The 14,223-nt window shown below is 37.8% G+C and overlaps 1 protein-coding gene across 1 annotated transcript in view; it reads left to right on the forward strand.

Annotated features, from left to right (window-relative positions):
- LOC139759265 (uncharacterized) overlaps window positions 1-14,223 on the forward strand; it is a 57,612-nt gene that overhangs the window by 13,312 nt on the left and 30,077 nt on the right. Inside the window, exons 3-4 of the mRNA XM_071681414.1 lie at window positions 2,129-2,256; window positions 2,383-2,545. Coding sequence (XP_071537515.1) covers window positions 2,129-2,256; window positions 2,383-2,545 — 291 coding nt within the window. The remainder of the gene's footprint in view (window positions 1-2,128; window positions 2,257-2,382; window positions 2,546-14,223) is intronic.

Here is a 14,223-nt window from a genome sequence, read left to right on the forward strand (position 1 = left end):
GGTATAAGTTTGTTGAGTATTCCTTGTAAATTATATGGGAGGGTATTGATTGAGAGGGTGAAGGCATGTACAGAGCATCAGATTGGGGAAGAGCAGTGTGATTTCAGAAGTGGTAGAGGATGTGTGGATCAGGTGTTTGCTTTGAAGAATGTATGTGAGAAATACTTAGAAAAGCAAATGGATTTGTATGTAGCATTTATGGATCTGGAGAAGGCATATGATAGAGTTGATAGAAATGCTCTGTGGAAGGTATTAAGAATATATGGTGTGGGAGGCAAGTTGATAGAAGCTGTGATAAGTTTTTATCGAGGATGTAAGGCATGTGTACGTGTTAGAAGAGAGGAAAGTGATAGGTTCTCAGTGAATGTAGGTTTGCAGCAGGGGTGTGTGATGTCTCCATGGTTGTTTGATTTGTTTATGGATGGGGCTGTTAGGGAGGTGAATGCAAGAGGTTTGGAAAGAGGGGCAAGTATGCAGTCTGTTGTGGATGAGAGAGCTTGGGAAGTGAGTCAGTTGTTTTTCGCTGATGATACAGCGCTGGTGGCTGATTCATGTGAGAAACTGCAGAAGCTGGTGAGTGAGTTTGGTAAAGTGTGTGAAAGAATAAAGCTGAGAGTAAATATGAATAAGAGCAAGGTTATAAGGTACAGTAGGGTTGAAGGACAAGTCAGTTGGGAGGTAAGTTTGAATGGAAAAAACTGGAGGAAGTGAAGTGTTTTAGATATCTGGGAGTGGATTTAGCAGCAGATGGAACATTGGAAGCAGAAGTGAATCATAGGGTGGGGAAGGGGGCGAAAGTTCTGGGAGTGTTGAAGAATGTGTGTAAGTCGAGAACGTTATCTCGGAAAGCAAAAATGGGTATGTTTGAAGGAATAGTGGTTCCAACAATGTTATATGGTTGCAAGGCATGGGCTATAGATAGAGTTGTGTGGAGGAGAGTGGATGTGCTCGAAATGAGATGTTTGAGGACAATATGTGGTGTGAGGTGGTTTGATCGAGTAAGTAATGAAAGGGTAAGAGAGATGTGTGGTAATTAAAAAAAGTGTGGTTGAGAGAGCAGAAGAGGGTGTTTTGAAATGGTTTGGTCACATGGAGAGAGTGAGTGAGGAAAGGTTGACCAAGAGGATATATGTGTCAGAGGTGGAGGGAGCGAGAAGTGGAAGACCAAATTGGAGGTGGAAAGATGAAGTGAAAAAGATTTTGAGTGATTGGGGCCTGAACATGCAGGAGGGTGAAAGGCATGCAGTAATAGAGTGAATTGGAATGATGTGGTATACCAGGGTTGACGTGCTGTCAATGGATTGAACCAGGGTATGTGAAGCGTCTGGTGTAATCCATGGAAAGTTTTGTGGGGCCTGGATGTGGAAAGGGAGCTGTGGTTTCGGTGCATTATACATGACAGCTAGAGACTGAGTGTGAACGAATGTGGCCTTTGTTGTCTTTTCCTGGTGCTAGTTTGCACACATGCAGGGGAAGGGGGTTTGTGTTTCATTATGTGGTGGGAACGGCAATGAATAAGGGCAGACAGTATGAATTATGTACGTGTGTATATGTATATGTCCATGTGTATATATATATATGTATACCTTGAGATGTATAGGTATGTATATGTGCGTGTGTGGACATTTATGTATATACATGTGTATGTGGGTGGGTTGGGCCATTCTTTCGTCTGTTTCCTTGCTCTATCTCACTAACGCGGGAGACAGCGACAAAGTATAATAATGATGATAATGAAATAATGTGAATAGGCTGATGAATACTTTAAAGGAAGCAAAAATATATAATCATATTTGTTGTAAATATAAGTTGCTTGATATCTTTAAAAGGAACCTAAGATACACAATTCTCTAAATAATTCAAAGTTTCCAAATACTTATGATATAAAGACCCTAATAACCATCTGGTTCTAGTACTTTACAGATGCGTAAAATCAGTAGAATTTTATATCCTATAAAACCCTATTATGGGCCCCTGCATATAGAATTTGGCAATATGGGAAGTTTATCCTCTTAGATAATTATTACAGAATGATTATTTCTTAGCACAGTTTGTTGTTTGTTTCTTAACTTCCTTTCCAAAGTATGGACTAACTTTATTGACATTTTTGTTTTGTATAATTCTTCAGGATATGCAAATGAAGTGGGGGAGGCTTTTCGTGCATTGACACCATTATGGTTTGTGAGATCAACATATGGTGTGGCATCTGCATATGTAGTTGCAGATACTTATGATAAAACAAAACGAATGAGCAAGGTGAGTTCATTGTTTTTTTATGTATTTTTTTTGCAATTCATCATATTTGGTTTAGTAATGAATCTCAGAGATTATATTCTTGTTTAGAAATTTGTGAGAAATTCATATTTTTATACTTTATTACAGCAACCAGGAGCCACTCAAAAGGCAATTGTACATGCAGCAGTAGACACCTTGATATGGCAGGCTTTGGCATCAGTCATTGTTCCTGGCTTCACAATTAATCGTGTGTGTGCCACCTCTCTCTATGCAATGGCGCGGGTCATACCAAAAGTGCCTCTTACAACCCGTAAGTGGATCACCACTGCTATTGGCTTGGGATGCATTCCTTTCATTGTTCACCCAATTGACAGCAGCATACATTTTGTTTTAGATAATTCAGTGCGAAGATATTTGGACCTGGCTCCCAAAGAAGAAGAAAAACTAGAATAGATCAGTCTGAAAGAAATTTCAGCTTGCAGTAACAAAGGGGAAACTGTACTTTGATTTCTTGGTAAAGATTTTCAGGCACATATTTGCTGGCGATGTTTAGTAGAAGGGATATTTTCTTTATTTGTCATACAGATTTACTGTTTTATCAGCAAACATGCATGGAATGATAACTTCAAAACACTTAACTTGAAATAGGTAACAATACAAATGTGATATTGTTTGAATAAAAGCATTATTCCAAAACTCTTTGCCCAAACGATAGCACCAAAAGACACTAAAGATGCATAGATGTCGAACAGTGATATCTCAGTTGACCAATATAAAAAATGATTTATGCTATTATAATGTCCATCAAGATATAGATACGTAATTACCATTCTTTTTTGTTTCTGTTTATCCTATTGTACATGATTGGAAAATACAATCACTGCATTTCATTTTTATCTTTTTGTGTATCATCCAAGGACTCTGCTGAAAGTTACAAAACAGCAATTTAGAGGGCAACATTCCATTCATGATTAAATCCTGAGAGTATTATTGTAACCATCATTATTGTGTCATAGGTTTTGAAGACTGAAAACAATAAAAGTGTACTTCTGATTCTTGCAGAATAGGCATATAATTGATAGCTTGTGTAGAAATTTTATAGCAAGATAACAATGAGCTTTGGAGCTTGACAAGTTAATTCTTTGGAAGATTTGTCTTTTAGACAACACTCTAGAAAAAATTCTGCTTCCATCAATGCACATTAGAACTGTTGGATTAGTGACAGAAAGGTAAAGCATCACCTCTTTAGCTACTGGGAATTAATTTATGTTTGGTTGCTTTATATTAATTTTGTGGTTCTGTACAGGGCAGGGTTTGAACAAGGATTTTAATGTCACTTAAGCTAACAATTTCCATGGTGTAGCAGTTAGCATTCATGGGCCACGTAGGGTTGAGCACGTGATTTGAATCCAGGTTACAGCAGTTGGTCCACAGTCAACCCGGCTGTTCTTCCATCCCTTGGAGTTGGTCAGTAAAATTGGTACCAAGCTTAGACTAGAGTATATATATATTATTTTATTTATTTATTTTGCTTTGTCGCTGTCTCCCGCGTTAGCGAGGTAGCGCAAGGAAACAGACGAAAGAATGGCCCAACCCGCCCACATACACATGTATATACATACACGTCCACACACGCAAATATACATACCTATACATCTCAATGTATACATATATATACACACACAGACATATACATATATACACATGTACATAATTCATACTGTCTGCCTTTATTTGTTCCCATCGCCACCTTGCCACACATGGAATAACAACCCCCTCCCCCTCGTGTGTGCGAGGTAGCGCTAGGAAAAGACAGCAAAGGCCCCATTCGTTCACACTCAGTCTCTAGCTGTCATGTAATAATGCACCGAAACCACAGCTCCCTTTCCACATCCAGGCCTCACAGAACTTTCCATGGTTTACCCCAGACGCTTCACATGCCCTGGTTCAATCCATTGACAGCACGTCGACCCCAGTATACCACATCGTTCCAATTCACTCTATTCCTTGCACACCTTTCACCCTCCTGCATGTTCAGGCCCCGATCGCTCAAAATCTTTTTCACTCCATCTTTCCACCTCCAGTTTGGTCTCCCACTTCTTCTCATTCCCTCCACCTCTGACACATATATCTTCTTGGTCAATCTTTCCTCACTCATTCTCTCCATGTGACCAAACCATTTCAAAACACCCTCTTCTGCTCTCTCAACCACACTCTTTTTATTTCCACACATCTCTCTTACCCTACCATTATTTACTCGATCAAATCACCTCACACCACATATTGTCCTCAAACATCTCATTTCCAGCACATCCACCCTCCTCTGCACAACTCTATCTATAGCCCACGCCTTGCAACCATACAACATTGTTGGAACCACGATTCCTTCAAACATACCCATTTTTGCTTTCTGAGATAATGTTCTCGACTTCCACACATTCTTCAATGCTCCCAGAATTTTTGCCCCCTCCCCCACCCTATGATTCACTTCCGCTTCCATGGTTCCATCCGCTGCCAGATCCACTCCCAGATATCTACAACACTTCACTTCCTCCAGCTTTTCTCCATTCAAACTTACCTCCCAATTGAATTGACCCTCAACCCTACTGTACCTAATAACGTGGCTCTTATTCACATTTACTCTCAACTTTCTTTTTTCACACACTTTACCAAACTCACTCACCAGCTTCTGCAGTTTCTCACATGAATCAGCCACCAGCGCTGCATCATCAGCGAACAACAACTGACTCACTTCCCAAGCTCTCTCATCCACAGCAGACTGCATACTTGCCCCTCTTTCCAAAACTCTTGAATTCACCTCCCTAACAACCCCATCCATAAACAAATTGAACAACCATGGAGACATCACACACCCCTGCCGCAAACCTACATTCACTGAGAACCAATCACTTTCCTCTCTTCCTACACGTACACATTTTTTTTTCTTTGCTTTGTTTATGGATGGGGTTGTTAGGGAGGTGAATGCAAGAGTTTTGGAAAGAGGCGCAAGTATGCAGTCTGTTGTGGATGAGAGAGCTTGGGAAGTGAGTCAGTTGTTGTTCGCTGATGATGCAGCGCTGGTGGCTGATTCATGTGAGAAACTGCAGAAGCTGGTGAGTGAGTTTGGTAAAGTGTGTGAAAAAAGAAAGTTGAGAGTAAATGTGAATAAGAGCCACGTTATTAGGTACAGTAGGGTTGAGGGTCAATTCAATTGGGAGGTAAGTTTGAATGGAGAAAAGCTGGAGGAAGTGAAGTGTTGTAGATATCTGGGAGTGGATCTGGCAGCGGATGGAACCATGGAAGCGGAAGTGAATCATAGGGTGGGGGAGGGGGCAAAAATTCTGGGAGCATTGAAGAATGTGTGGAAGTCGAGAACATTATCTCAGAAAGCAAAAATGGGTATGTTTGAAGGAATCGTGGTTCCAACAATGTTGTATGGTTGCAAGGCGTGGGCTATAGATAGAGTTGTGCAGAGGAGGGTGGATGTGCTGGAAATGAGATGTTTGAGGACAATATGTGGTGTGAGGTGATTTGATCGAGTAAATAATGGTAGGGTAAGAGAGATGTGTGGAAATAAAAAGAGTGTGGTTGAGAGAGCAGAAGAGTTTGTGTTGAAATGGTTTGGTCACATGGAAAGATTGACCAAGAGGATGTATGTGTCAGAGGTCGAGGGAACGAGGAGAAGTGGGAGACCAAATTGGAGGTGGAAGGATGGAGTGAAAAAGATTTAGTGTGTCGGGGCCTGAACATGCATTAGGATGAAAGGCATGAAAGGAATAGAGTGAATTGGAACGATGTAGTATACTGGGGTCGACGTGCTGTCAATGGATTGAAGCAGGGCATGTGAAGCGTCTGGGGTAAACCATGGAAAGTTGTGTGGGGCCTGGATGTGGACAAAGGGAGCTGTGGTTTCGGTGCATTATTACATGACAGCTAGAGAGTGAATATGAACGAATGTGGCCTTTGTTGTCTTTTCCTAGCGCTACCTTGCGCACATTTGGTGGGAGGGGGTTGTTATTTCATGTGTGGCGGGGTGTCAATGGGAATGAATAAAGGTAGACTATGAATTATGTACATGTGTATATATGTATATGTCTGTGTGTGTATATATATATGTATATGTTGAGATGTATAGGTATGTATATTTGCGTGTGTGGACGTGTATGTATATACATGTGTATATGGGTGGGTTGGGCCACTCTTTCGTCTGTTTCCTTGTGCTACCTTGCTAACGCGGGAGACAGCGACAAAGCAAAATAAATAAATAAATATAGATATATATTCCTATGTGTCCGCTGGGAAAATGAAACACGACAATTTCCCAAGTACACTCTCGTGCAACAATCACATCATCAGGGGAGACACAAGGGAGAAACAAAAGTCAGCTGATATACATCGAAGAGACGAAGCTAGGACGCCATTTGGTAAACATGATTGTCCAAAACATACGAGCGTTCATAAACATCATTTTACAAGTCTTATCAACATTAAAGTTAACTAATTTGTATAGACCATTACTAATATTAAGATTATAATTCTTTGTGTATTTGATAATAGAAGATTCAATGATATTTCTCCAGTCAATACAATGATCATAGTTTTTAATGTGATTAAACAAGGCAATTGATTCTTGTCCCATTCTTATACTATATTTATGTTGCTTAAGTCTAACAGAAAGATCCTTACCAGTTTGACCAACATAAAATTTATCACAATTTCCACAAGGTACTTTATAGATGCATCCAAGAGAATTTTTTGATGAATTCCTGATTAAGATATTCTTTATAGTATTATTGTTGCTAAAGGCAACATTTACATTATAGGATTTAAGCAACACAGGGAGTGAAGTAAAATTTTTATTAAAAGGGAGAACTAAAAGATTCTTGGTGTCGATGGGAGGTTTGGGCTCAACCCTATAAAATGATTTCTTTGCTAACTTAAGGGATTTATCAATGAAAGATCTAGGGTACTTTGACTTAGATCCAATAGAATATATCTTCTCAAACTCATCATCAATAAACTCTGGACTGCAAATACGTAATGCCCTAAGGAACATAGATTGAAATGATAATTTAACTCTGTCATGTTGAGTTGAGTAATAATGGATATATGAGCATACATTGGTGGGTTTTTCTGTATATGCTAAACTTAAACTTGTTTCCTTGCCTATGGATCATGCAATCTATAAATGTAACATACCATTATTTTCATTTTCTACAGTAAATTTGATGGAAGATACTAAATTGTTAAATAAGGGGAGAAATATTTGTAAATTTTCATTTGCAGGCCAAATACAAGGAACATCATCTACATACCTAAACCAAATTGCATTAGAAGGTAAGATATCCTTTAGTAATTTTGTTTCAAAAAATTCCATGTAAAGACAGGTGAAAGAGGGTTACCCATTGCCATATTACCTGTACTATAATATTTGTATGGAATTTTTTGAAACAAAATTTCTAAAGGATATTTTGCCTTCTAATGCAATTTGGTTTAGGTATGTAGATGATGTTCTTTGTGTTTGGCCAAGAAATTAAAATTTAGAAATATTTCTTACCCTTACTTAACAATTTAGTCCCTTCCATCAAATTATCTGTAGAAAATGAAAATAATGGTATGTTGATCAGTTAATTTCATACTCCTTTTTTGGTGTTGTGTTATATGACACTTGTACCTATGATGTTATAACTTTGACTAACTCTGAGTTCCAAAGCTGATACTTTCAGCAAGCAGTCCAGAATTTGACACCTAGTACATGCAAAGGTGCCTTATTGTAAAGCTACATTTATATTCTATTTTTAAAGTTGAGATTATTTTGTAAACATTTATTATTTCTACAAAAAAGTTTGGCTCAATGTCTGTACTACCTCTATCATCTGTAGTAAAATTGCACAAATTGCATTATAGATATGTTGATAGTTTAGCGTTATTAAAAATGTATGTCTATACATGTCCATCATCCTGACTTTCATGTGTACATATTGTTTTTGTTATATGATTCAGTATTGATTATGTTAGGAAATGTTATTGGATTTATCTTAAGTAAGAATTTTTGAATGATAGTATTGAAAATAAATAATTGCTTAATCTCTGTGATGAATTTTTTGTTATGATTACGATGTGGTAATATAGTTGAAAATGTTTGTACCTGTGGTAAGCAAAAGATAATGGAATACCAGTGTGTATGTCCAGGAATCTTAAACTGTTCTAAGGAGATCCACTGTAGCTCAAAACGTTGTTTAGAATGAGACCATATCAGGTTATCTTTTTCATTTCTCACTGCATCAACTGGTAGGTCCTCAGAGATATGTAGTACTGTTGTTGGCTAGGTTTAGGAGGAAAGGGATTTCCTATGTTAATTATTTAGAAAATATCTTATTGATAATGAACTCAAATCCATGATTTACATTTTCTTAGGAAAAATTTCATTACTACTTAAATACAGGGGAATATGAAGGGCTTTCAGAATTAACAGACCATAGTACCCAAATGAACTTTATCAAGGTAGTTTACATCCACAATTTTACACTATCATTATATTTATGAGAGATTTTGTATCAGTCTTGAATAGTAATAAACAATACTGTGTGTTAATGTTATCGTTTGTAAGAAAAGAAATTGTCAGCATAAAATGTTGCATATGCATTTAAAATTCAGCTGCTGAGTTCCGTAGCAATAAAGACAACTTCACCGATATTGGCACATATCTTCTTAAGTTTGTAATGTTCATTGATTGTTCCAGGATATCTCCAGGGATTTTCCATTTCTACACTTAAAATGATAATGGATTGGCAACAGTATGGAACTGTTTAACTGTCATTATCATTGCTTTTTCAGACCAGGTGATATGTAGTATATACAGAGTTTAAAAAGAAAAAATAACATTTTGGCTTGTATGCAAATCACCTTAAAGCTTCAAAGAACCAATAGCAGCTTAAAAAATGCGTTAGAAAATTCTTTCTCTTGCTGTAGTTGTCAAGTAAGTGAGAGAAAGGAAATTAGGAATGTGTGATAAGAATTAGGATTGCTGTTTGTATCATTTACAATTGTAAATCACCTACTTGTACTGTATAGGAAGGGAGTTTATACTTGTGGGCCTCATCTGTTTGAACATTCTCTGCTGTCATACAACTTCTTGAATGTTGTTTACAATAACCATGTCTTAAATCATTCTGTTCCATTCATCCACCATTTTTATGATATAAAAGTACTTCTCAACAGATTTTAACAAATTTCTTCCTTAATTTCATGTTATACCCTTTTGGATGCGCTATCTGTACATCTCTTAAAGATGTTTTAAAACTTAAAAGTTTGTGATCATGTCTCCCCTCATTCTTCAGTCTTTGAAGGTGGTCAAATTTAAATCCTATAGCCTTTCCTTGTAAGTTAGCTCTTGATTCTTGTACCATCTTTGTTGCCCTCCTCTGGACCTTATCTGCTAACTGGACCTTTCTTTATTAGAGATAATCAATCTAACCTCTCTAACTATCATCCTGTTACTTTGACTTCTACTATTTCTAAAGTCTTTGAATCCCTCCTCAACTTCCATATCTTCAGACATCTTGAATCTCACAGTCCCCTCTTTGATCACCCGTATGGGTTCTTCAAGAGGAGATCCAATAACGTTATTCTTTCCAGTCTTCTGAATGTCTGATCATCCTTGAAAGATTTTGAAGAATCCTATGTAGTTGCCCACAATATTTGCATAGGTTTTGACAGGATATGGTACTGGGGCCTTACCTGTAAGTTCCCCTGTTTTTTGCCTCTCTCCCTTACCTTGCTCACATCTAGCTTTCTGTCTGGCTTTTCTATCTCCTTGGTTGTTTATGGATCAGCCTTTCTCCCTTTCATCACGAGCATTGGTGTCCCTCAAGATTCTGTCTAGTCACATACACTTTTTTCCTTTTTATCATTGATTTCTTTTCTTTTTCAAATAACCAAATGCACTGTATGAGCTCTTTAGGTGTGGTGATCAAACTTGAGAAGCATATTCTAGCATTAGCTTTATATAGGATATGAACAGCTTGCTCAGTATTTCTTTATCCATATACCTGAAAACTAATCTGATTATTGCCAGCTGACAGTTTTTTTCATGTACTGTGGGACTCTGGTAGCAGGTTAGGGATGATGTTGATTCCTTGGTCTTTCTCACACACACAGAATCCTAAAGCTCATTTCCTGCTGGATAGTAATTATGTTAAGGCCTTTCTCTTTGTCCCATCCTCAGTGCTTTATATTTGCTTGGGATGAATTTTACAGAAGATTAATGCAGACAAAATATGTGGCTTCTGATCTTAGGTGATGCATGCAAAATCTTCATGAAATTTTTCTTCTCGACCCAAGTGTTGCATGCAGAATCATTTCTGAAATTTTTGGCTTCTGACTAAAGGTGATGCACGTAGAATCTTTCAGTATGATTTTGCTCTTAACCAAGATGATATTTGCAGATTTTTTCCAGAGTTTTTGCCTTCTGACTTGGGGTGATTCATGCAAAATACTTTCCAAAATTGTCAGCTTTTGATCTAAGGAGATGCATGCTAAATCTTTTCCAAAGTTTTTGGCTTTTCATCAAAGGACATGTATGGCTTTTGAACTTTCATTGTGCCTGTAAGTTTCAAAACCTAACAGCATGTCATAACATTTGCTAAAGATTTCTGCTCTTTAGCTTATCTGTAACATAACTATAGATGTTGCTGACTTGATGTAAGGAATTTACTAATGTAAAGAAATGTATAAAGAAGTGAATGAGCATTGCCACAGGAAGTACAGAGTATTCTTTGAGGGAAAAGACATAGTAAGTTAGTATAAAGAAAGATATTTACAAAAGAAAGGAAGAGAGGAAAGTGATTGGTTCTCAGTGAATGTAGGTTTGCGGCAGGGGTGTGTGATGTCTCCATGGTTGTTTAATTTGTTTATGGATGGGGTTGTTAGGGAGGTGAATGCAAGAGTTTTGGAAAGAGGGGCAAGTATGAAGTCTGTTGGGGATGAGAGAGCTTGGGAAGTGAGTCAGTTGTTGTTCGCTGATGATACAGCACTGGTGGCTGATTCATGTGAGAAACTGCAGAAGCTGGTGACTGAGTTTGGTAAAGTGTGTGAAAAAAGAAAGTTAAGAGTAAATGTGAATAAGAGCAAGGTTATTAGGTACAGTAGGGTTGAGGGTCAACTCAATTGGGAGGTAAGTTTGAATGGAGAAAAACTGGAGGAAGTAAAGTGTTTTAGATATCTGGGAGTGGATCTGGCAGCGGCTGAAACCATGGAAACGGAAATGGATCATAGGGTGGGGGAGGGGGCGAAAATTCTGGGAGCCTTGAAGAATGTGTGGAAGTCGAGAACATTATCTCGGAAAGCAAAAATGGCTATGTTTGAAGGAATAGTGGTTCCAACAATGTTGTATGGTTGCGAGGCGTGGGCTATGGATAGAGTTGTGCGCAGGAGGATGGATGTGCTGGAAATGAGATGTTTGAGGACAATGTGTGGCATGAGGTGGTTTGATCGAGTAAGTAACGTAAGGGTGAGAGAGATGTGTGGAAATAAAAAGAGCGTGGTTGAGAGAGCAGAAGAGGGTGTTTTGAAATGGTTTGGGCACATGGAGAGAATGAGTGAGGAAAGATTGACCAAGAGGATATATGTGTCGGAGGTGGAGGGAACGAGGAGAAGTGGGAGACCAAGTTGGAGGTGGAAAGATGGAGTGAAAAAGATTTTGTGTGATCGGGGCCTGAACATGCAGGAGGGTGAAAGGAGGGCAATGAATAGAGTGAATTGGATCGAGGTGGTATACCGGGGTTGACGTGCTGTCAGTGGATTGAATCAGGGCATGTGAAGAGTCTGGGGTAAACCATGGAAAGCTGTATAGGTATGTATATTTGCGTGTGTGGACGTATGTATATACATGTGTATGGGGGTGGGTTGGGCCATTTCTTTCGTCTGTTTCCTTGCGCTACCTCGCAAACGCGGGAGACAGTGACAAAGCAAAAAAAAAAAAAAAATTACAAAAGATGTGCTATAATAGGAAACATTAAAATGATATACACTGTAAAATTGTAATACTCAAAAGGATTATAGTGAATATGAAAATATACTGGACAATTAATGAAACTGTTAATGTGGTTCATTAGAATTTGTAATCTTTGAAGAATAGTGTGGTATTTGGAAAATATGCATCAGACTGTTTTTTCAGCTGCATTATGATTGTAACCAAAGGATGATCACTAATAGAAAAAATCCTGTCCTTTTGTAGTTTTATGTGCAGGCAATTGAGATGAAGTAGTGTACCCACTTAATAAGTGTTGTTGTTGTTCGCCAAGGTGTAAGATTAGTACAAGAATACCTTGTGAGAGCCCGTATATTTCATAGATTTTAGCTCTACGTTATGTAACAATTGGGAAGTTGCTTCATAGTTTTCATCAGTGTTCCATTAGACTTTTTGACTCTTAGTAATGTTAGGGTCGGTCGGAACATTTCAGCATCAGTAGTTCAAAAACATCTGAGAATGACATCAAGCCAGGGATACTATAGTAGGCTTTCAACTCCTGTCCACACTGCACTTGAATACTATTATTGTGTGGGAAAGATTTCTAGTCATTTTATTGAATACCACTTCACTACTAAGACCACAAACACGCAGATACTATTTGAGATGCAGCATGAACAAATTTTCATCAAAATAATATCGTACCAGTGTGTAGTATCAGCCCACTTTTTGCCTACCATGGTTGGTTGCCTTCAGGCTTTAGAAGAGAATCTGAGAGAGCTCACATATTCAGGCACTGAAAAAGGGGCAAGTTGTTAGGTTTTTTATGTTATCCTTTTAAAACAGATAAAGCTAAGTTTTGTTTCACTGTTCAGTTCTCACATTTTCTAAGGCATGTAAGATGTTTTAGAGTGGGAAAGAAAAAGCTGATTGAACATACTTGCTCTGATGATATCTTAGTTGAGATGACTCCAAGGTGGAGTTCATTTCTTTTGGAGAGTAAAGATAGTAAAAGTTTACTAAAGATGTCCCAGTGAATTTTTTTTCCCCTGCTGTGTACACACTTTATTCATTTTTTTTATTTGAGTGTGCCTCTGAACTTGCACCTGTGCTTGCTCATCCATCCCATTTCTGTTTAGAAACCAGAATTTTTGTATTCTTGGAGGAATACTTTAGTATATCCCATCCCTTAGATAGGTTGCAGTTTTAACCTCTCTGGCTATCGTGTTGCTTTGACTTCTACTGTTTTGAAAGTTTTTGAATCCCACCTCAAATCCCCTATCTTCAGACATCTTGAATCTTATAGTCTTATGTTGAATCACCACTTTGGGTTCTGTATGGGGAAAAACATAGTTGATCTTGATATTTGCAAAGGTTTTGACAGGGTTCAGCATCGGCTCCTTATCTCTTAAGTTTCCCTTTTAACTAAAGCTTTGGCTGTCATAAAGACTTTAGTCATTACTCGGGTTGATGGTGTTACTGTGTGAATGCATGGCAGTTGAATTGTTTAAACAGGTGTCTCAGCTGGTTTTGGATGTAAAAAATATGGATGAGATGATAATTGTTGGTATATAGTCTTTTGATGTTTTTTAGCTTGGTCATTTAGAAGTTTTGTATTGCCAATCATGAGAATGATACCTGGACTTTGGCTGTATGCTTTGGATAAGAATGTGAGAGTCAAGGGATAAAATGTTTCATGAACACTCCTTGAAAGGGCTTGTGTTGCAGTAATTACTTACTAGTTATGTGTGTTTTACATTCAGTTTCCTCTTTAGGTATACTAGGATTGCTTTCCTGCTCATTGAATTACCGATAGTTTGATAGTGGGTTGTAGGTTAGTAATTATAATTTTTCCACAAGGAGAGCATGATTTAGTTTTCATATAATTTTTTGTTTTATTGCTGGAGGCAATCTACTGTTGTTTTTTCCATGGTTTTGTATTTCTGAATTGCACATCCTAAAAATTTAAGAAATCATTATCCGTAATGTAAGACAGATGACGACAATTAAATTTGAGC

The sequence above is a fragment of the Panulirus ornatus genome, chromosome 32 (assembly GCF_036320965.1).
Source record: "Panulirus ornatus isolate Po-2019 chromosome 32, ASM3632096v1, whole genome shotgun sequence".
NCBI lineage: Eukaryota > Metazoa > Arthropoda > Malacostraca > Decapoda > Palinuridae > Panulirus > Panulirus ornatus.